The sequence below is a fragment of the Opisthocomus hoazin genome, chromosome 2 (assembly GCF_030867145.1).
Source record: "Opisthocomus hoazin isolate bOpiHoa1 chromosome 2, bOpiHoa1.hap1, whole genome shotgun sequence".
Lineage (NCBI taxonomy): Eukaryota > Metazoa > Chordata > Aves > Opisthocomiformes > Opisthocomidae > Opisthocomus > Opisthocomus hoazin.
The window spans coordinates 39260776-39284169 of record NC_134415.1 but is presented as its reverse complement, the minus strand read 5'-3'; the positions used below and the strand labels follow the sequence as shown (position 1 = coordinate 39284169).

The window sequence follows — 23394 nt, the reverse complement described above, 5'->3', positions numbered from 1 at the left end:
AACACAAAGAGCAAACAGCTGTAAAGGACACACCTGCTATGGGGAGGACCATTTTCACAAGCCGAGCTCTCAGACGTTTCCTTCAGGAAGAAGCTGCCTTTCGTTCCCAACCTTCATTAAGGTTAGGGGGTTTCAGTCACTTGTTTTGGTTTTAAAACCACCTTCCACTTACCACAATCGTTCTGAAGTTAGTAGGTTTTAAACAAGGGTGGTGGGGTTTTTTTGATTTATCCAATCTGGACATTTAACAAATTAAACCAGATGCACCCTTAGGAAAACCACACCTAAGTGGTCTTGAAACACTGAAATGAAGCCTGGAAATATTCAGGGGACTGTTGGCACCCCACACAGTTTTTCAGTAAACCTCTACAGTCAAAGAGACAAAAACTATGAACAGCAAGTTCTCTTTTCTTTAGAGCAGGGTGCAGAGCTGCCTTAAGCTGAACAGGAAAGGTCAAGGTAAGTACTGAAGCACCCCAGCCAAGGTTCAAATATTTTATTTTGTATTCATATAGTATGAAGGTTCTTATAGTTCCCACAACATATGATGTAGCATGCAGAGGAAAAACTAAACATTCAACATAAATCATTTTTCCCCACACAAACTAAAAAAAACCACCTCATCCCTCCCCTTCCATTCCCCCTAAGGAAATAACATTAGCACTAATTTCTATAATGCCAGCCAAGATATGCACAAGCAAATAAGAGAAATCGAAAGCATTTGCTAAAATGTCTGTAACAAATACTTATGTACAAAAAATTCACAAAAGACTAGTTCCCCCTTGAAGCAGAGCACATGGCAGTTGACACTGGAACAGATACAACCACTGGCTGGGATTATAAGCCACGTACTGATCCAGAGGAAGAAAAGTTAACATGTAGTGGAGATTTTTGTTTTGAACATTAACATTTACCAAAGTTTGGCAACATTATCTTTTAAATTATGCAAATTATGTAAACAAGAGGAACATTTCAAATTGATCTACATGCAAAACTTCATGTCATGCAAGGACACCAAGCACCTGGATTTCTCTCTCACAGACAGAGCCCATGATGTGCAGCACTCAGTTGAAGGAACAGCTATGGCAGACAGGTGCTCCACTGAAGTAGGTTCAGACAACCTGCACTTCCCACTGCTGATTATAAAACAATGCTTTTAATAGAAAAACTACTATACAGGAAAGATGTACTGTCCTAAAAATATCTAGCGAGTGTTTTTCTTCCAGCCAATAGTACCATTGCAGAAAAGGGAAGGGATGATATAAAGTTGTAAAACATGGCTCACTACTTTTATATCACACAAATGTATCAAGTTACCATCTGTTACAAATTATGATATGGACAAATCTAGAAAAGAAAAAATATCTCCAGGCAAAGGACTGGAGAACCGCAAGAGGTATAAATTTAGATAGTGTGAAGTTTTCCTCCTCTATGGCATTGGTTAACAAGATTTTCCCCCTGTATGAATCCTATATACATATATATATAAAATATTACCAGTTATTTATGCTACCTGTAGTATTCTTTAAATGTAGAGGGGAAACTATCATGGTTCAAACAACAGAATTTGAATGGCAAGAACATTTTATAATCTAAGTACTGTATAAAATAAGTAGATGGGAATCCTGCACAGTTACGTTGATCCTGATTTCATTAAGCTAAGCACAACAGAAAATCATGAATGCATCTAACACCTTGAGCAGCTCTATCTAAAATGAATCCAGAACAGCAGATTTGCCTTAACTTCAGGACAGCTGTAACTGCTCCCAGCTCCTAGGTGACGAGATCTAGCAGCCATCGAAGCATTCTACAGTTACTACATGCACACGAGGGCTAGTTCTTGGCAGTAGCGTTAAACTATATTCTCATTAAGTAGAACTGTACTAAGTTATTTAGCAAAGAGACACAGTCCCTGGTAATATATTAACAGGTATAAATAAACTTAGTCTCCTGTGTTACAAAAAAACGTAATTAAGGTGAATTAATAAGAAGCAATGCTTTGTCAGCCAGTCAATATATAGAAACATCTGAACAGTCACAGGAAAGGAAAAGAGCTGACCTAACACCCAGTTAAAATTTTACATTCTTCTACTATATATATAAAACTGTGTGAAATAAAAGTAAGGATGTATATCCATATATTGAACTGTTAATATTCTGCTTGGCACTTTGTACTCTAGTTTTGTTTCTGAATCAAAGTATATTAAATTAAAGCCCACCTAACTACTACATATAGAAAGCTACATATATATCTATATATAAATACACACACATATATATAGATAGATATTTCCTTGTTATAAAAGATGAAGAAAAATAAATTAAAAAGCCAACCCCTTCCCTTTCTCCACCACACTGATATGCTCTTTCCATCTTTGCTGTCCTTCAGACTTTAAAGTGCTACACCGAGTTATTGAGAGAATAAAAGTTCAATAACACTTAGTTGGCTTCATGAGGCTCGTGTTGGAAAATGTGGCTTCACAGAGAAAAATACTTCCATTTAAATACACAGAGAGCATTGCTGGACGTCTTGAGCAGATCTTCAGAGATGGAGAAGAAAGCAAAAGTGTTGGGTGGTGCCCTACTGAGTCACACGTCTACGACCATCTTTTTGTGGATATCTAGGCCTCCTACAACCTGGGAGAAAAATAAGTGGTCAGAAATGGATGAGAATTCAAAGTCAGCAGGATATAAAGAACACACTTCGTTCAGAAGATGCACTCACTCAGGTCAATCGTAATTCCAGTACTTCCCCAGCCTCTCCAAACTAATGCACATTTCACAAGTACTGTGTGATGTGCGAGTGAATTACATATGAACCAAGGCAATTATATTTGTACAATTTACACACTGAAAGGCCTGAAAGACAGCATAAGCTACACCATTTTGTTCTCCTCTCCCATCTCTGACTTTCTGTCATGTTTCGGCATGTTAAAGGAAACACTAACTTTACTTCTAAAACACCCTGTAAAGTTGTGCACCTCGACCTGAGAGGCAACGGGCCTTAGGAAAGGCAGCAGGATTTCTGACAAAACTGCATGCACCCAAAAAAGAATTCCCAGAGTTCAAAGGTGTACGATTCATGCACACAGAAAGAAAACAAAGGTGCGATGCCAGAGGAACTTCTTATAAGGTGAAAACAAACTTCAAAGGCCAAGTGCTATCGCCAAATGCCACGAACAAAAAAGTATTTTCTGTAGATAGATGGCACAAAATTCACAATGCAGGCACAAAGCAGGTGCCATGCAAGAACAAGAGGGTAAGAGATCACAAGGATGAAAGGTGTCTTGCCAGGAGGTCAACTAAAACTGAAGGAAGGAGGGGGGCGGGGGGGGGGAATAAACCAGTAATACAAGACAGGAAGTCTGGGCAGCAGCCCAAGGAAAAAAAGAAAAGAAAGGGTAACACCGTACTCGATGGAAGGCTGCAAGACAACAGCCCAGTGCAAGAAATGAACAGGTATTTCACTAATCTAGGTGTTTGCAGGCTGCAACTCATTCTCAGTTCTTTACAGATGGCCACACATTTTCACATGATGCCATGAAAATCTACTAAACAGAAACAAAAATGCAGACAATAGAACCTTTTTGCTTTACTAGTTTGGGGGAGGACAGATTTTTTTAATTTTCTTAGAACTTGCATTCATCATGTGTATGAACAGGTTATGTCTGAACTGAAGTTGTAAATTCAAGGAGTAGGAAACAAAAGCAATGCTCAAATGCCTATCAACTCAAACTGTGCTACCCAGGTGTATGTTCATTAATACCCCATTTGAAATAAATGTGTAAACATTCATTATTGCAATTTTCAAATGCTCAAGTTTCAGTGTGTCACTTTTTTTAAAGCAAGAAGGAATTTAAAACTTGCTGTCAACTAATTAAACAAGTACACAACGTGGGTGAAAACCCACAATTTCAAGCCTCAAGCGCTACATTCAAGCATTCTGCTCAGTAATACCCAAAGAGTTTTTAAAATGCACCTTTCAACTGGGCTTTTTCAAGAGCAGCCCTTGAGGGGTTACTCTTCCTGTAAGGGACACAAATCCAGCCACCCTGGCCTTTGTAAAATCCCTCTGTTCTGCAGATAGTGATAATCTCCCCGGGATCTCTCCACACCCTGTGAGGATAAACCTTTCTACAGGGCGATTTGGAGCCCACACCTAGTTTAGAGATTGGGAGATTAACCTAAAGTTCACCTCTGTGGAACACACCTCTCCCCGCCACACACCATGGCGGATAGTGACACTTTCTGAAAGCGAGATCTGCTCTGACCTACTCTGGTTTTACAGCTTTCAGCTGTCTTGACGCATTTTTGTTCCCCCCTCGGCAGACTGTACATGCCTGCCCACCACGCTTTGAGTTTGGTTTTTTTTTTTCCACTCAGTGTAATCTATTAAGCAGCTAGAGAGACTTTTAAAATAACTGAAAGTGCTGTTTCTTTTTTAATCAAACATAACTGTTGACACAGCCTCCTGTGACAATGTGGTCACACCTCATCTTTAAAGCCGCTGATTCCTACCCACATAGAGACTGGAATCCAATATATGCCTTCATGTCAAGCTAGCATTTTTCTTTATATACAAAAATAATTAGGACTGATCTTCTGTTTAGTATGTCATAAAATGACACAGAGACGGATTTGTAGAAGTTGCTGTGCTCCAAACAAAGCTATCTTCTTCAAGCACACTAGATCCAATGGGAAAGTCTGCGTCCTGAAGGAACCATTCCCACCTTGCTCATAGGCCGTAAAACATGTTGCTCTACTGGAAGCCATTAAGACCAAAATGCCACCTATAATAAAGCTGTGTGTCAAAGGGGGTGACTGTTGCCAGACCAGAAGAAACACTCTGCTTTTATAATCTTACCCTTTACACTGTTTCCTCCTTTTTTTAATTCCAAATTATCAAAGTTTTCTTTAGAGGTTACTTACAGCACAGAATTCTTCAAAGGATATTCTTCCATCACCATCCTTATCTGCATTAATTATGGTTTTATCTACAATTTGCTGTAACTGAGTGTCTTTGAGATTGTTCCCAACCATCATCTTCAGCACCTGGAAGAGCTCTCCATTTGAGATATAACCGTCTTTGTCCATATCGTAAATGCGAAAAGCAACTGCAGAAGTAAAATATATATATACACACACATATATGTAAAACTTCCAGTAACAAATGTGGTCAGAAAAGAGCTATATATATTCATGTTCTTTGCATGAGCAATAAGCGCTGACACAATCCTGCACAAACTGAGAAAAATACTGCATTTTAAGTGAGATTTTGAACAGGCTTTCAGTTTCATTCTGAAAAAAATGAAACATCAGAAAAAATACAATGAATGGTGCTACTATCGAATTTGAAAGAAAAAACTCACTTCAGAAAGCACCCAGGTAGCAGTTCATTTGCAAGCAGAAAAAATTACAACCTTCCAGAGAACACATTGATCAAAATCCCACCTAGTTACTTTGCTGCAAACCATTTGGCATTAAGACTGTATTTCTTTTTAAACATTCCAGTCAGGCAAATTTCTTTCCTAAACCTGTATTATGTCTTCAGTTAACGAAAGATGCACCAATGACTGAGCCTATCCCTTCCCCCCTGGGTCACATTGTGTTCCCGAGATGGAGTTCTCAAACAAGAATTTAGTGCTGTTCTACTGTGGTAGCAAAAAATTTAATAGTATTCTTAGGCTCCCTTTAAAGCAAAGCACATTGCTACACAGTTTTGTGAACTAAGTATCTCTACTTCCTTTTTTTTTTTTTTTTTAAAGTGGGAGGCAACTGCAGATAATCAGAAGCAACCTCCCTGCAGAAAAGAGCGCTGGCAAGTTCTTCACACAAATGACAATGTGTGAAGGCTTACAATCTACCTTCGTGATTTCCCACTTTTAAAAAGAATCTGGATTTGCTGATTTCTCAATGTTAACTAACAAAAGTATATTTTTTGAGGGTCAAAAAATTTTTGTTAAGGAAAATCAGAATACTTACACCTCAACTTCTGTTCCTTATCTCCTTTGACACTGAACTGGGAGACTCCTTCTATAAATTCTAAAGAATACAATAAAGAAAAACATTTAAAGAAAGGTGCATTTTTTAATAAGCTAAGAAAAAAAATCAACATTTAGAAGCTTTTAGAAATTAGAAAGAGAATCTAAATTATCCTAAAATCTTTAAAATATTGCTTACCCCATGACACCAAAGTGTCCACATACCTTGACGCTTTAATATTCTTTAGTGAGAAGTACTTCAAACCCAATACCACGCTCACTGAGCAGACTCCTTCACATCTGTATTTAAGTAATTCTGAACAAGACTTTCCCCAGAATCTGATACAAAATTCTACTGAGATTTCTACTAGATCTACTCTAAATCTAGTGGGGATTCTCATTGTGAAGCTCCTCCCAAGATTTGTTTCTCAACGCAAGAATTACATGAAATTGAAAAATGCTCTAGAAAAAAAACCAACTTAAAAATTTATGTAACAGGGTAAAGAGAAAATCTACCCTGTTTAACAATGAAGTTCTTATCCCAGGAACAAACTCTCGAGTTGCCAAAAAAATCCTAAAAAACCCTGGGATGTGATGTGTCTGGATGAGATCCCGTAACTCAACTTCCTAGAACTGTGGGTAGTAAAAATGACAACAGTACAAAACTGCAAGCAAAACACTGTATAGGAAGAAGAGAGAGATACAGCAATGTATCGTTAGATTGAAAGGCCTACTACAGTTTCAAAAAGCTTTCTGAAACTAAGTCACCAATTCCTACACTACTTATCAACAAAATGCTTGACCGGTAACCTGAGTTCTACTATTCTGTTAATGAAATATTAATCTAAATTTGGGGTCTTTCAACAAAAGAGTGCAAGTTTCCTCACACTAGTAAATTTTCCTCTTTATAGAATGGTTTGGGTTGGAAGCGACCTTAAAGATCACCTAGTTCCTGCCCCCCTGCCGTGGGCAGGGACACCTTCCACTAGACCAGGTTGCTCAAAGTCCTGTCCAACCTGACCTTGAACACACCCAATGATGAAGCACCCACAACTCCTCTGGGCAACATGCTCCAGTGCCTCACCGCCCTCACTGTAAAAAATTTCTTATATCCCATCTAAATCCACCCTCTTTCAGTTTAAAATCTTTCCTTTGAACCTCCCTCTGAGACAGAAATAAATAAGTTAAATGAATCCATCTTGGCCAGATGACAACAGTAGAATTCATTGCCACTTCTTGCAACAGCATCACTTTACTATGGAAGACTGATTTTCACAACTTCCTGTTCCCACCCAAGAGGAACGGCTCCTGATAATTGTACTAATCACAGCTCAATGTCACATGCAATATATAGCATCATCTTTCATCACTGCTTATTTCTCACAAGGGGATTTTGAACAATTGCATATAACAATTACTGCTTTCGAAACTAATGCCAAGAAGTCACAAAAACTCAACATTCCAGTAACACTGTTGTTCTTCCTATAGAAATTTATGGGATTTTGTAAAGGTTAGCAGCTTTTGCATGTTAACATCTTATTTAAAACGTTAGCATGTCAATATAAAAAGTATTTAATAACTTTACCCAATTAAAAAAACCTCAAGACAAACTGATTAACTTTTTCTAGTCATAAGCAACAAGAGATAGTAAGTATTACCTTGAACGGAAGTTCCAGATATTATCGCTCCTAAGGATCAGAGACTGTTTTAACATCAACTAGTAACAAAGACTTTTAACCTGCTGGCCCTTTTAATCATGAATATTTTAAATAATTCTAATTTTTTGAGGAATGTACTAACTCAAAACTTTTGTTTTTCGCTTGAAGTGTCTACTCACGACCATAAAGCGAAAACCGTAAAGGAAGCATCAGCAGAGAAATTTGGACCACTTTCACAACTTAGAAAACCATTTTCAAAATATTTCAAAAGACGGCTCTCGTAACATTTAGGTAAATACAACTTATGCACAGACACACCACTTGCACAATCTACCCCACTTTTTCAGTCTCTTCAGCCTAAGAATATACTTCAGGTAGCACCACAATTAAGAGTCCAAATTAGTGTACTTTAATAGATAGTCTGGAAAGCTACTACTAAACAATCTGCTCTCAAGCATTTCATCCAGGAGTGCTTTGCCCTAATGCACCAGAGAAACTAGTTTTACTGGTATTCAGTTTCACTAGGAATTAGCAGCTTATTTTGATTAACAAGTTTTCTTCACCTCTCCTTTCTCAGATGAAGCAAAATTTGCACTCCAAGGCTCCAGGAATCCCGATTAAATACCACCACCTGTCACAAAGCACCGTGGCTTACCTTTGAAGTCCACTTCTCCATTTCCGTCTGTGTCAAATATATCTATTACTCGCTGTACTAACGGGTTCTGTTGCAATTCAGGTAAAGACATGAACTCTTCCACACTCAAAGAACCAGAGTTGTCCAAATCGAGCTTCTTAAATCTCTTTCCTAGTCGTTTTATCTCATCAGCATCAACTGAAAGGAAGAAAAAAACACATCTGTTCTCAGAAATGTTTCAGTAAACCCTTTGCCAGTTAAATACAATGCACACTTCATTGCTTTCCTACCTGAATTTCTCCTACTTTATTACAACTATTAAACACTTACAGAACATTATAAAGATAACATCAGATTCTGAAGACAAACTAGCCTTTTTTTTTTAAAAAAAAAAAAGAAATAAACCTTACCTTTTTTCCTCCCTGCACCAGCCATAATACAGTTAGCTTTCTGACTCACTGAATACCACATGCTGACACAACATTTTTAAGGATTGAGGGTGCTTAACTAGTTCTTAGTCAGACAGCTCTTACAAATACCAGGTATGAAGAAATTAAATAAGAGACTGAGTTTTTGTAAGAGACCGAGGTTTTTTTTGAAGGAGCTAGCATTACATTCACACTAGACTAACACAGCAAGTTAGCAAGACAATTACATTAGTAAACATATTAGCAAAACTAGTGTTTCTTCAGCACACCAAACATGTGAGATCTCCTAGGACACAGGCCAAGTTAAGCAGGTTAACACAGTCCCACTGTTGACCAATTATTGCTCACCCACTCAAAACATCACCCAGACAAACCTAAGGCAATTTTTCTCCTCCACAAACCAAAAATAAGACATACCTGTAACCATGACTGCGTACTTTTTTTTTTTTTTTGTCCCAGCAATCAAAAGCAGATTCAGGTTTGGCAGCAGTACCACTTCATCTATCCTCTTAGCATTTAAAGAAAATCTCAGTCCCTGCTTTGCCGCTCTGATTTTGCCAGGAACAGACTAAGTCTGTGAATCCATAAACACCACTAAAAAATTCTGTGCCCTATTACCACTGAAAAGGTTTAAATTTTTTTCCCTGTAACAACCTGAAAACTCCTTGTCAGCAGCTTGATTTATGAGACCAAAGTAGTTCACAAATTGCTCACCATGTTTGGCTACGAAGGAGGAACTGAGGTTCTTGGGCAGTCCTAGAAAGTGGCCAGCACACAGCAAACCACAGCAAACACATCTTACAGAACCTTTCAAACTCCCTGTACCCACTTCTTCCCTAACATGAAGGGTCTCCTCAACATTTCTTAGCTCCATTTAGCGCGTTTGCTGCAGCAGTGAAAGAAATTGTCTGCTAACTTCTACGAGGCACATACTTACAGTAGTTTCCTCAGTTTCCAGTACGCAGTTTGGTATTTCAGCTAATTAGGCTCTCGACTGCAATGACACCACATTCCTTTTGCCACCAGTTTAAGCACAAACCTAGAATATGGTTGAAGGTGTGCCCTCAACAGCACCATGCTGCGGTGCAGTGTCAAGAGCACATTACCGTCAGCAGAGCTACACAGAAACCCCTCCGCGTCACGCGGAAGGAGCCGCATCACCATATGGTAAGCTATATGTAGAACATAATCATGATTCTAAAAGAAGACAGTGTTAAAAGAGAATGGCAAAGCAGAGCTCCACTGGCAATTAGCCTCAATAGTTGCTTATGAGTTCTGCCAGCACAAAATGTTTCTTCTCACCAATACACGGAAGGTATGTGCCAACTCTTGCTTCTGTCCACAGAAACTCCTTGGTTTCCATTTTCCTCAAAATCTTAAAACTGTAAATGGAGTCAGTCAGCCTTTGAAATGGTAGGCACTACCTACCCTCACTCCCTGCCCTGCCGCCCTGAGGTTACCAGATGCACTCCAGTTTAATGCAAAGCCAGCACCTTGGCAAGCTATTAACATGGGAATCTCATTTCTACCTCAAGCTCTACTCCAGACTTGCAACTCGCATAGAAAGAGTTAATATCCTAAAAAAAAAAAATCCTCACAGCATTAGCATCTGAAAAGGCACAAAAACATTAAGCATGGCTTGTCACACTACATACGTAAAATGAATGCATGAACAATTTATACCTTGTCTTGTACAGCCATGACATCAGTCTCTCTAATTGTATTAGTCATGTTTAAAATGCTGTACTAGTCTAACCACAACTCTCCTGCTTCCTTACCTCCACTCAGAAATCGCAACATCTTTCAATTATTTTGTCGTTGTATCAATTCATTATTTTGTTAAGACAAATCCCTCACAGATGATCTGTTTTTCAAATCAGAAGTTTGCAATTGCATCTAGAACTCATGCTGGGAAACCTTGAAATATGTTCTGTTACTATTAGAACTATTTCCTACTGGAAAAAAACAATAAAAGGTACATGCGTTAACTTCACTTTAAAACAACTAAGCAGCAAATTGGATGTATTCACTATAATGTATATAATGCACCGTCATCCTGTTACCGAATCAGTGAAATCTCACTTTCAATATTAATAGAAAGACTAGGAGTGACAAAAAATGAAAGATTAAAGCCTCCTAAGCAACCCAAAATACTTCATAATTCTGCAATATCAGAAAATCACAATGGAGAAAAATGAAATTAACATTGCTGGATCTTATCTCCCCTACCACACAAACTGATGAGTTCACGAATCGCAAGTTTTGAAACACTTCTAACTTACACTTAAGGAAACCCCAAGTATCAGAACACAGCAATGCCATTTTTACAGATCAGAATGTAAACAAACAGATCCCTGAGCCGGGACTGAGGACCAGCAGTCATTAGATGGCACCATTCCTCAGAACCCCAAAGCAGCACTAAGCAAAGTCTTATTTCACTACTCCAGTCCACTTCCTGGTTCAGGAGCTGAAATCCACAACATTTTTTCTCACAAATATATAAGAAACACTGAAAGTGAGACCCAGAGTTCTGTCAATGTTCTGCAATGAAGCAGAGCTCATTACGTATGCAGGCCAGTCAAACCCTACTACACAGCTTTAAATTATTACAGCTGGCAAGACAGGCAAGACTAACTCTGCTATCACACTGGCCTGAAGTAGAAAGCTAAGATCTTCCACACAAGCTGTGCTAGGAAAACAAACTTTTGCCAGAAAGGGATTTTATCTTGAGCTAATCTGTGTCTGGCAGGACCTACCAATATGAATCTAAAAAGAACATTTTATTGGGACATTCAGAAACTGATCCACCACACACAATGTTAACAAGCAATGCTACACTGAAAATACATGCTCTGCCATCATCTGTTGGGCCTCAGAACCACTGTTCAGTTATCCAGACTTATAAAGTTTGTATCTATATCTGCAAATAGCCAGATACTTCAAGCATTGCTGGCTTGTAAATTAAGAGAAGATAAAGCACCAAATCCTCTTTTTTTCTTTTTAAGGTCGTAGTCAAAGAGGTTAAGATTATAGATGATACAGACAAGAATCAGATGATGGGAAGGGAAGAAGCTGGAGAGGCATGTAAGAATATTTCTCAGGAATGGTTTTTGTGTTTTGCTGAACTGTAGCAAAGCAACAACTGCCTAAATTATGAAGTTAAAGAACAGTCTTCATGCTTAGAAAATGATAATTACTCTTTCTCCACATATACACATATCCAATTTCATAGCTCATACAGTCAATTCCAGTTCAACTGCAACACACAGTCCAGGTACAGATGTTTAGCAGCAGTTTCTACTAGAAATGAGAAATCTGTAATCCCATTTCTAACCCTGAAACATTCGAGAAAAGGGTCTGCCTGCACTAGAGAGCTGAGAGAGGTTCTACTCTTGGGAGAGAAAAACAAGTCAAAGCACAGTACTGAAGAAGTCAGTATCTCTGCCAGAAGCTGACCAAGTCTCAATCTCGTCCAAAAATTTGTTTCTGGCGATGGATACACCATGGATGACAGTACTTACAGGAGAAAACAATGAAAAATCAAAGTAATTACAGGAACAGGAAAATCTCCTTTAACAGTTCATGAGCATAAAAGCCTCTGTTCATAATGAACATACACGGTAAAAACATCATCTGCAGATTGGCGTTTCATAACTGACTATATGAGAACTTCGTATCAGACCCATTATTTTTTCCTTAAATGTATGCAACCACCTCACCCGCCTTTAAAGTCCCTTCCACTAGCTGAAATTCATAAAGCTTATTTAAAAAGTCTTATTTCAGTAACATCTTTATCTTCATAAAATAGCTTTAGAAAAATAAAGTAATAAAAATACAAATAAGGGGTGAATGCATTACAGTATAAGCCTCATTTTAAATTTGCATAGTTTTTGTCTGTCTTCCTTTAATTCGCAGTCATCAATTCTGCTGATACTCTCTGCTTAGGCTGAGCATACCTAAAAAACATGTAGCTTTTCTGGGTTTGGGTGGTTTTTTGTTGCCTGATTTATTCTGAATTTTTAAAGGAAAACAGCGAACATGTACATGTAATAGCAAATTTAAAAAATATCCTGTTCATTTTTTGTTCAGATTCCCTCCGCGAATACGCATATACAACAGTTCTCATCTATGATGGATGTGCCCCTTTTTCAAGAATGCTTTTTCCTCAGTATTTAGCAACAGCCTGACTTCCTTAAAATTTCACATCACTGAAGAGCAGTGTTTTCCGAGCCTGAACTAAACACTTCTTTTCTGTCTTCTCTAAAGGCTCCTCACAGGCAACCTAGCACCCACACAAGCATCCTGAAGCTACACTGGAAACGTGAGGTACAGCGTAGTTCAGATACAGTGAAGGTTTCCGAGCCAGAAGGACTGATGGTGGCAGTAGCAGGCAGAATTTTGCAAGACAAGCTCAGGAGACCAGGACAGAGATGAAAACACTAGCAAATCCAAGGAGGTCCAAGTGCACTATAGTGTAAACAGGGTGATAACATCACTGAGCAAAATAAGGAGGATCAAGCTTTGTTTACATCATTTGAGGCAGAGTTTGCCTGTGACTCATCGCAGCGGTCTGAGCTTCCTTGAGCTCTGGCTACAGTGAGCATTCCCCTAACCTCAAATGCAACTTAGCCTTTTTTTGTTTTTGTGCTTTGCTCACCAGCTGACATGAGGCTCTGTGCTTCCTATGCTTTTCAGCAGAATCAGAAAGTATCCCACCAGCTTGCCACTGATGACTGAGCTCACTAACACACTAACTGGACTGGCTGGCAATAATATCTGTTAAATGTTTTTCTTTAAAAGGCTTTGCTGGTAGTCCAGTAGGAACATCAGATTATTCACCGTTTTAAAGCACACAGAATTATTTATGTTTATTTCATAAGCCATTTTGAATTTTGTTCACAAGAACGTGGGTTTTATTAAGCAGGTCCAACATTAAGGATTTTTGTTGAAGAACTATCAGCATTTTCAAAAGATTCCTCTTCCATCCAAGTATTGAAATTCTAGAGCCAACAATACCTGCTTCCTATCTTCAATTCATTTGCATACATCTAAAAATGTGATGAATCAGGTTAAAATACAAGAACTCCATGCGTCCAACAAGCCACATGCAAATGTTCCGCATAACTCCCACTTTAGTACAGCAGCTTTATCTTCCACCTCGACACTCTCCGATCTGTTGATGCATATTGCTGAACACCCCGCTCCTTTCCCCTGGCGCAGAATAGCAGAGGATGCTCCATGATGTTTTACAACAACTGCCGGTTTCAAGCTGTTACTCACATAACTGATGCTCAGATACGACTGTAAAAATCATTCAAGTGTCAACTCAAACTCTCATTAAAAGCAAATTTCAAGAGTGCAATGTGTTCTATGCTGAAAAACGTAATTCAGAAAATTTAATGATTTTTTTCTATAGTCAATGTAGAGGTGTATGGCTAGTTTGCTAATTATGAGAGTTAAAAGTAAAGAATGCCTTAAAAATACAGATCTCTAAAATCCACTATGTTCAGCAATATTTTAAGATGATAATTGCTTATGTATACAGAAACACTGTATATCCATTGCTGCAGAGCACACAACACCGGCATCTGCAAAGTGTACAAACCTCAGAAAAACTGTACATCTCTCAGGAAAGAGGTGCTGGGCACTTCTGAAATTTAAGTGTTTACCTGAGTGTTTAAATTTCTATTTAAAAGGTTAGCTTTTCAAATAACTCTTAAAATACTGGCTCAAAGTTATAACTAACAAAAAAACCCAAAAAACAGACCAGAGCGCAGTCATGGATAGCCTTGTTTCCACACATTTTTCAAATATGAGATCATTATAAATGAGAACATTGCTAAGGTATCAGGAAAAAAAAGACTTTTGTAAATAAAACATGTTCTGAAATTTACTTTAAATGTTTCCAGGTTAAAAAAAAAAAATATTTTTCTCCATTAGAATGGATTGCAAGATCTCAAAATAAAACAGACCTTTCAGCAAAAGCTCTCACCTCTATCTACAGTCTTGTCTGATTCAGGAATATAATGTTTCAGAGTAGCAACCAAGACAGCCATTTCAGTCTTGGGGATCAGATTTCAAAAAGATGACGCCCTTGAGAACACATTCAACCACTTGTCTTGTATATGCTTACACGCAGCTGGCCTAATCCTTTTCATGACTTCAGATGTGTCAATTACAATTTCCCAAGTTAGAAAAGAGATACTAGTCTCCTTATCCTAAAACCAAAACATACTAGAAAATATTGTTTATACTACAAAATATTATACTATAAAGTGTTGCTTGCTATACTATAAAATAGTTTTCTTCACAGCTTTTTGGTATGATAAAATTTTCTTACAGGAATTTGACATAGTTTGGCTGACATCAAATTTTCACTATGTAAAACAGCACTAGATTTTCAGTAATTTCACAGCTGAAAAACAAAACCATACTGTTTTAAAGAATCCAACAACAGTAATTTATCCACTGAAAAGAACTAATGTTCTAAAATGAAGGGTAAAAAGAATATTCTTGACTATTTAATGGTATGCATCCTATGCATAGTACCCTGAAATTGCTTCCTGTAACTGCCAATTTTAAAACGAAATTATTCTTTTAAAATGAGACCCTGAAATAGCGACTGCAATGCCAGGCAGAGGTTATAATGCAATGCCAGCATTCAGACAGCATAAATACATTGTTGCTAACTGACAGTCTCCCAGAAGTCTAACCATTCAAAATCCTTAACAAATGAGCTTCAAAAACATTGTTTGCTCTTACCCTGAAAAGCTTTTGTCCTGTGACTGACAACTACACGGATGCAGCATGAACATATATTCGAAGAACAAGGCGAATGCCTACTCAGTGGACTTTTCCACAGACATGCTACTGCACACATTTGTGCCCCAAAAAAACCCTGCTCTTTCAGGATACTCAGGCACGCAGAATCTTTAAGCACAGCGCTCTCATCCCAGTGATTAGGCACAAGACGCTTGCGATAACTGCATCTTCCCCAGTGTATGCAGTTATGTTGCCTGGACCAGCAGTTGACCTTCCCTCTACTGTGAGAGGAGCCATCAAAGCAGAAAAAGCTTTAATCATGCAAAACCTCAGATTTACATGACGATATCCTAAAACACAGCTTAACTGCAGAATTTAATGCAGAAATCTTCTTCCTCTGCAATAAATAGCCGCAAACAAGCTCAGTAATAAACTTCTGGGTTGGCAGTAGCTACCAATGAATATAGCTTGTCCTAGAATCAAAAGTTAAGCATGGCAACACACTGCTTGCAACTCTGGCAGAGATGCATATAGTTAAAAAAAAAAAAGTCTTCAGAAGCCTGTTTGTCCCTAAGGAAAAACTAACCAATGGAGCAATGACCTCATATTGACATATATAATCCAGAAAAAGATTACTGAAGTCTTCATCATATGACACTTCCACCAACATATCCGTATTTAACAAAATACACACTGAGAGCATAAAACAGTGATGCAGTGCTGTGTGTAAGATTGTCAAGTGTTTGCAAACTCATGACTCAAAGCATAATTCGTGTGGATCTGTATATTAAGCACAAAGGATTTGCAAATTGCTAGCAAAAGCCTCATTTCTCTGCATATTTATTTAGAAAGAGATTCCTCCATAATTATTTATTTTGTATTACTGTTTGACTTACAAGAGCTGGAGTTCAGTTATGACTAGCACTACAAAAGCAGCCTAGAAGATAGTCCCTATCTTGCAGAATTTATTATCCTAAGAACAAGATCTGATTAACCGAAGAATGGGAATTTTATCAAGCAGTCCATGCACACATAGGCCTACACAGGATTTAGTGCTGAAGAAAACATTCAGGGAAGAAAGCAGTCAAAAATAAGTACACTTAGCATAACGCCACAGGAACACTGTACAAGACACCCCTTTCTTTGGCCAGCTTTAGGCAAGAAGTACTTTGTTATTTTTACAGGGTAGACTAATCCTACAAGACGAAGCAATGAATTTCATGCTCAGGTGGCCAACAGTAACACTGAGTGGCTGTTCACCCAGATGCCTAGATGCAAGCATACACAGGAAAAAATTGCTCTTTGAGCCTCAAACTCTTTCCTCTGCGGGTACAAAGACAGCTTAGACAACGCACTTTGCTCCTAACATAGCACATACAGCACCACAGGCTGTTCCACATCTCCGAGGAACTGGCACTGGGACTAACACTTCACTGTACAGACATCAAATCTACCATAAGTTTGTTTCGTATTCTAACAGAAAAATTGAAAAAATCTTTGTGGGGTTTTTTTTTTTTTTAAAGATGGACTGATTTTTGATTTTACAATCTATTAGCAAAAGCTGTATTTTTCCAAAGGTAATATTTCATCTTTTAATTTTACCCTTTTGGTTAGTATATAAACTGCATAATTGTTTAAGCAGTAAATTCACACACAAAAGCTGTACATATTGATCTCCAAATAAGATTAACCTCTCTAACAATATAATGTAGCAATGAAAAAAACTTACAGTGTGAGCACATTTCCAAAGGGTAGCTTGCCTCATTTCCCTGAAACACAAAGAGAACAAAGTTGCAATTATTTCCAAGTTAGCTCTGAGGAACTATTTCACGTTTCAGCACTGTAAAGATGTCAGGCAGTACAAGTTCCACAGTTATTTAAAAATATAGTTATTTTTTAAACTAAACAACCATGGACAGTGTTTTATTTTGATAGGTCTATGTTACCAAAACATATGAAGAAATATAAAACCATTGAGAGGCGTCTTCTGATGAGAATTCCCATGAAAATATCAGCAGTCCACATGAGAACTTCAATCCCATATTCTAAACTCCAAAAATCAAACTCATTACTTGCATATTGTGCAAATGCTACTTTCCTAGTTAAAATAATGTTTAATTTCAAGATTTCACATAATCTGCTTTACCATTTTGTTCTATACACACAAACAGACATGTCCTTATGAATTACCATGACAAACCTTACTCAATTAACATAGGAAAACTGCAGCATATTTTCTCCCCAGAGCCACCTGCCTATTCCCCACAAAAAAGATTCACACAGGAAGAATGATGCAAAAAAGTGGTTTACATGACCAGAAGTTCAGACGTAACAGCTTTACATTTAAATATTTTTGTAGTGTACTATGTAAATATGTTCCTGTTTTGTACCAGAATGGAAAGTTAAACTAAGATTTTAAATCCTTGCTGCACTATACCACAGTCACAGTAAGAAATATTACAACTTTGAGTGTACAGTTACTTTGAACTTGCACATACTGAAATCCGCAACTACTGCAACGTGAACGCCAAAAGACATTACAACTAAAAGTTGATATTTTTTTCCCCAAGTGCCTCACTTTGAGCCAGAGAAGATCACAACACACACGCTTAATATTTTTTCAGAATCAGTCAGTAAAGGAGTGACCAGGTAACAGAAGAGATTCACAACAAGTATTTTCAAAAAATTGTTTTCAAGAGGGTGTTTTATACAAGAAAAAAAAAAACCACACCATATTTCAGATGAGTCTAAGACACATTCTATTTAGCAGTGATTCTCTTGCAGTGTGGAGCATAAGGGATTACATAGCTAAGCATTTGCACAGAAAGACATCTCAAAATTATACAAAATTGAACAGAAATACAGAGATTACTTGACAGAAGAAAAAATTAAAAGGAAGAACTACATTTAGCTTGGAAGCATGTGACTGCATTTCCCAATAAGGACAGAAAGTGGCAGAACAAACTTCTTCTCACAGATCTGAGAGAAGATCGGGGGGAGCGGGTTGGTTTGCCTTTTTTTACCTCCAGAACACATTCCCTTTGCTTATCCCCCCACAACCCACAAGCCCTCTTGCTTCTTTAAAACAGTTAATACATTTGCTTTATAAGTAGAGCAGCAAAGATACAGCCTTAACTTGTTCCCCAACGTCTACTTACAGCAAGAAAAGTAGCAGAACAGAAACACAGATGAGGACCATCAGGTCCCTAAAACCTCAAAAGCATGACTGAGATATTCTACAAGAGAAATTTATTCCACTGTGGCAGGGAAGCCGGGAGAACAGTGTCAAATGGAAAGTCTTGGATGGAACCCAATCAAAGTCTTAAAAAAAACAGTAAAGACCAAAACAGGTAGTAAAAGCCTAGTGTACGTATATGAATATAAAAGGGTAGGGGATTTAAAATGGGGGAGAGCAGAATTTTGAAACAAGAAGAAACAGGAACCAGGGGATCCAGCTAGGCTGCTCAAGACACGAGGTCATGAAGAGGCAAGAAAAACACCAGACTGGAAGGCTGCAAATTAAAGGAGAAAGTTGAGTTAAAACCAGTGCACTTCTGCACATGCACACAAAAACACACAATAACAACTACATTAGAAGACTGTTCTAGGCACTTACATCCTTGTTCAGGTGTTGGGAGAAAGTTAATTTGTAGTACAGGCTACTGAAAATCAATCTGCCACAAGAAGCATAGAGTGCTTCTGTAAATTGTGCAGGAATAATTAAAAAATGGGAACAACTTCTTTCAGTTCATGAACTAAGTGTACAGAGTATTACTATGCATCTAGATGCACATACTAAGCATAATCAAGTTATGTACATGAAGTAGCCTAAAAAAATACTGGCAGAACAAAGTGAACAAACTTCAGCTTAGTTTTTCTGTGAAGCAGTTACTGTTAAAACGAAGTGTTAAGAATACTTACCTATCCAGGACTGGAACTTGGATATCTACAAAAAATTGGAAAAATCTAGTAAGTGACAATGTAAAAATTATATGATTATTCAGTGTTTTCCACACAGTATTTAAATAAGGTATTTTAAAATCAGTGGTTACCTGCTATTGATGTGCTGAGTGTTCATCTTCACAGGAGAATCCAAAAGTCTACTAAAGATTTGAATCCTTCCTTTTTTTTTGGTACAAATAAATGTTGAAGCTACTCATGCCAAGACTCCTGTTCGCACAGCTGTGACCTGGACAAACACAAAGGTGTTCCTCCACACTGAACACTTGATTCTTGGAAATGAAGATTAATGATTTGGTCTTGGGGGCAGGCATTTTTCATCATATTCCGAACAGCAGTACAAAAATGTCACTTATTTGTCCCCAAATACAATCAGTATGCGTACACGCTGTGCGAGACACAGTATAAGCCCTGAAACACAAGGGCTAAATAGGTTGAATATTTTCTTGCTGTTTAAGTATAGGCAGGTAAGGCAGTAAGACAGAAGGTCCAGAGCTACATCCACATTAATGTGTTATGAGAAAAAGCAGGGCAGGAAGCACAGCCATAAGACTGCATAAAATACCAAACAAACCTTTTAAGAATAGGAAAAAAAAATATCAGGTACTCATTTTCATCTGTACAATTTTAATGCAAAGAATTACCAAAGTTTAGCACCAGGACTATGTAGCACTCTAAAGAATGCTGAAAAATATTAATTTACGATTGGACACATTAACAGAAAGTTTGACAATAACTGCAAAACATCATCATATATATAAACCTTATTCAAACCAAGACTGCACGGACATTTATTTTATAGCTTTAAGATAATGATACACATCTATAAAGACAAGTCACTGTAAAATCTCCAAACAGCATGTCATTTCATCTCTGACAGAGAAGCTGATTTGTACAACTGTGCAGAGTAACAAGATTCTGATACAGCTCGTAAGATTGCAAACTTAAACTCATGATATTAGTATTTCCTGCCAGATATATAGTCAGCATAGCTCACATGAAGTGAGAGTATCCTCTCATATACACCATATTAGCACATTTAGAAATGAGGGACACTTGGTTTGTTAAGAAATGCAGTTTCTACAGCATCAACACTCCACAGATTCACTTGGCACCTACGTCCAGTATAAAAGACGCTTTCCTCAGCTGCATCTGGGTATCACCACCATACTGCTGGAGTTCAACTCTTTTCTCTTGAGTTACACAATCAGAAGAAGAGGCTGGAATACTACAGATATTTGGAATAGCCTTATCCGTTTAGACCAGCCTTAAAATTTTCTTGAATGCTGCTAGATACCTACAAGTTAATTCCTGGTTAAGCAGCAGCAAAATCATGACTCACAGACAGAAATAATTACAAGGAACAGTCTAGAGCCTACTAACAGAAGGCTGACCAAATTCTAAATAATGCAGAAATACCATTTTACTAGACAGAAGTCAAAATGTGTCACTGACGTATTCCAGAAGTTCGTATGACATGCAGTTTGTTCCTTTAAGAATAAAAACGTTCTTTGCAGTTTTATTCTTTACTAATTATTCTCCTTTTCTCCTTTCAGCAGCTGTGCCTTTTTTACTGCTTAAATGTAACCTATTAATGGACTTTAGTCTTTATCTCTTCTGTAGATTATACATAAAAAATGTGTTTATTTGTCTTTCTTTGGCAGTTACTTCAAATACTCATCGCTTTCTCTTCTGAAGATCAATTTTGTACGCGCACCTCCAAGGTAGGAGAGTTAAGGGCAATTATCACGACAAGTTTCCTCTTACTGACAGACATGAAGAGCTGTGGATAGAAAATAAAAAAGGAATTTCACAATTAGCAAAATTAGCAACAGAATCTAAATTCTTAGCTGAAATTGTTTAGAGAAAACAGCTTGTACACAGTAAGACAGACAGCAAAACATCTTCAGCATACATTAGAATACACTTTCAAGGTCTGCTTGATTGTACACTACTTTTCTACACAGAGTACCTAGCAGTTCCGAGACGTAAATTACAGTGTCTGCCTTCAATTAGTTCTCTGCTTTTATAAAAGCAGAAAATGTGTTTAAATGCCAGCAAGTCACAACTGTCAGCTTAGGACTCGTCTCAAATTTAGTTCTAAAAAGGTGATGTGTGAGAGACTACAAATACAAATGAACTCCTGGACCAGTTTAAAAGTGAGATTGTTTCCAAGCTTTTGACTTGTTTCCATAGCCAGGCAATAAATTAATTCAACAAGTGGCAAGAGGGGTCTCCTCAGATTTGTTTAGTACAGGTACAGGAGTAGTTGTCCGAGATTTACTATAATTTCTGCAGCAACATACAAAGTGTAACAAGCTCGTCCTTGTTGTAAATGGCCTTAAACGTGCACACTGGCTTGATGCTGCAGCTGTCTGTCACACCTCTGCACCATAGCTTCCCACAGAAGCGGAACATTACTACTCTGCGTTCGTGTTTTTTATACGTAGGCACCTCATGGGGTGTTGCCAACACGCTATATATGTTGTGCTTCCTGCATCTCCTACATTACTGATTATCTTTGTTGTCACAAGAAAGAAACTTGCAGTGTGCAAGTGAAACAGTTAACCAGGCCATGTAAGCTGTGGGTCAGAACTAGGGATTACCAAGATAATCAACTTAAATTCTCAAGTTACACAAAAAGTTGTCTTCCATCACCACCCACCGCTGTAACTAGAAAAGAATGGAAGTGTAAAGAAGAAAGATGGCAGAGGCTGGCAGTTAGCATTCAAAAAAAGCCTACTCAAAAGACTCTTCTTCCTCCTCTTCCACAAACACACAAAACACTTCTCTATCTTTTCTCATCCTTCTCCATACCATCAAAATTAATGATTAATAAAAATTACCTGTTGCAAAGAATTCTTTCTCCTCATCCTTCTTCGAGCTCATTTTCCATGCACTGCCATTTTCACAAAGCTCCAACAATGAAGAACTGTCAGCTTAGTGAAGAGAAGTTTGGGGGTTGGTTTTTTTTTTTAGTGGCCCTTGTTTAACAAGTTACTAGAGCTTTGGCTGTCATAGGTTCACACTGTACTGTTCATCAACAACCACCAGGCAAGTTGGCAAGCTAAAAAGGATGGTATTTGTTACCGAGGCTGCAAAATCTTTTGCATGAATAGAACATGCCAGACAGACACATCCACAGTAGTTTAAATATCTGTTAAAACGAATATCTGACAAAGCCCAGGGGCTTTAAGCCACTTAAATATTTGAATTTCTGAATTAACTGCTGGTCAGAAAAACAAGCAAGATCTCACCTACTGTAATTCATACATTTCATATGCAGCTTTCCGCAGCAATTAAAAGCCTAAAACTTTACCAGAGCACAGATGAAAGACATGCCTAAAGCTTCTGCAGACACCACAACAAATACGGCTTAAAACAAGACAGACAGGTTTGACTAGAAGAAAAAGCAACACAACAAATACGTTAATCTACCCCATTCACAAACACTGTGACTATGTTTTGCCTTTTTTTGTTAAATCTCATTAGAAAAACCAAAACCCCCTCAAACAAACTGCTCAATAAAGAGAAGTTGTGTCTTAGCCTGAGAGGAGTCTGTGAACCAAGCAAAATACGTTACAGATCACCTTTCAGTATATTGAATAGGAATATCTATTTGTACACTACAACATGAAACTTGTAAAGGAGATGTCATAGATAAGATTGCTAGGGAATCTGGCATTTGATTTGACTCAAAGTAATGAAGTCACCTTTCCGGCTTTTCATTGCAGTCACTAAAAGAAATCTACTTTAAATTGGGATATCACAACACAGTTACCAGAAAACAAGACTGGACTTAATTTAAGAGATGATAATCATGCAGACTAACTGCTAAAATTTGGAAATTAACATTTAAAACAACTTGGTGACTTTTACATTGTTTTATGCAAAGCAACTACTAAGTACTTGCTTTGCATAAAAGTATTCCAGGCACAGAGAGTGCAAGTCCCCCAAATACTAGCTCCTCA

The 23394-nt window shown here is 37.8% G+C and overlaps 1 protein-coding gene and 1 long non-coding RNA gene across 2 annotated transcripts in view; both read right to left on the bottom strand.

Moving 5' to 3' along the window:
* Positions 1-481: 481 nt before the first annotated feature.
* PPP3R1 (protein phosphatase 3 regulatory subunit B, alpha) overlaps positions 482-23394 on the bottom strand; it is a 40719-nt gene continuing 17806 nt past the window's right edge. Inside the window, exons 2-6 of the mRNA XM_075413297.1 lie at positions 17193-17232; positions 8295-8471; positions 5983-6042; positions 4930-5114; positions 482-2637 (exon numbers count right to left, since the gene is read on the bottom strand). Coding sequence (XP_075269412.1) covers positions 2590-2637; positions 4930-5114; positions 5983-6042; positions 8295-8471; positions 17193-17232 — 510 coding nt within the window. The 3' untranslated portion in view covers positions 482-2589. The remainder of the gene's footprint in view (positions 2638-4929; positions 5115-5982; positions 6043-8294; positions 8472-17192; positions 17233-23394) is intronic.
* On the bottom strand, positions 18242-22529 carry LOC142365390 (uncharacterized). Its single transcript, XR_012766456.1, has 4 exons — positions 22270-22529; positions 19516-21206; positions 19385-19409; positions 18242-18975 (listed from the first exon to the last, which is right to left on the bottom strand). It is a non-coding gene; the product is annotated as an uncharacterized LOC142365390 (long non-coding RNA).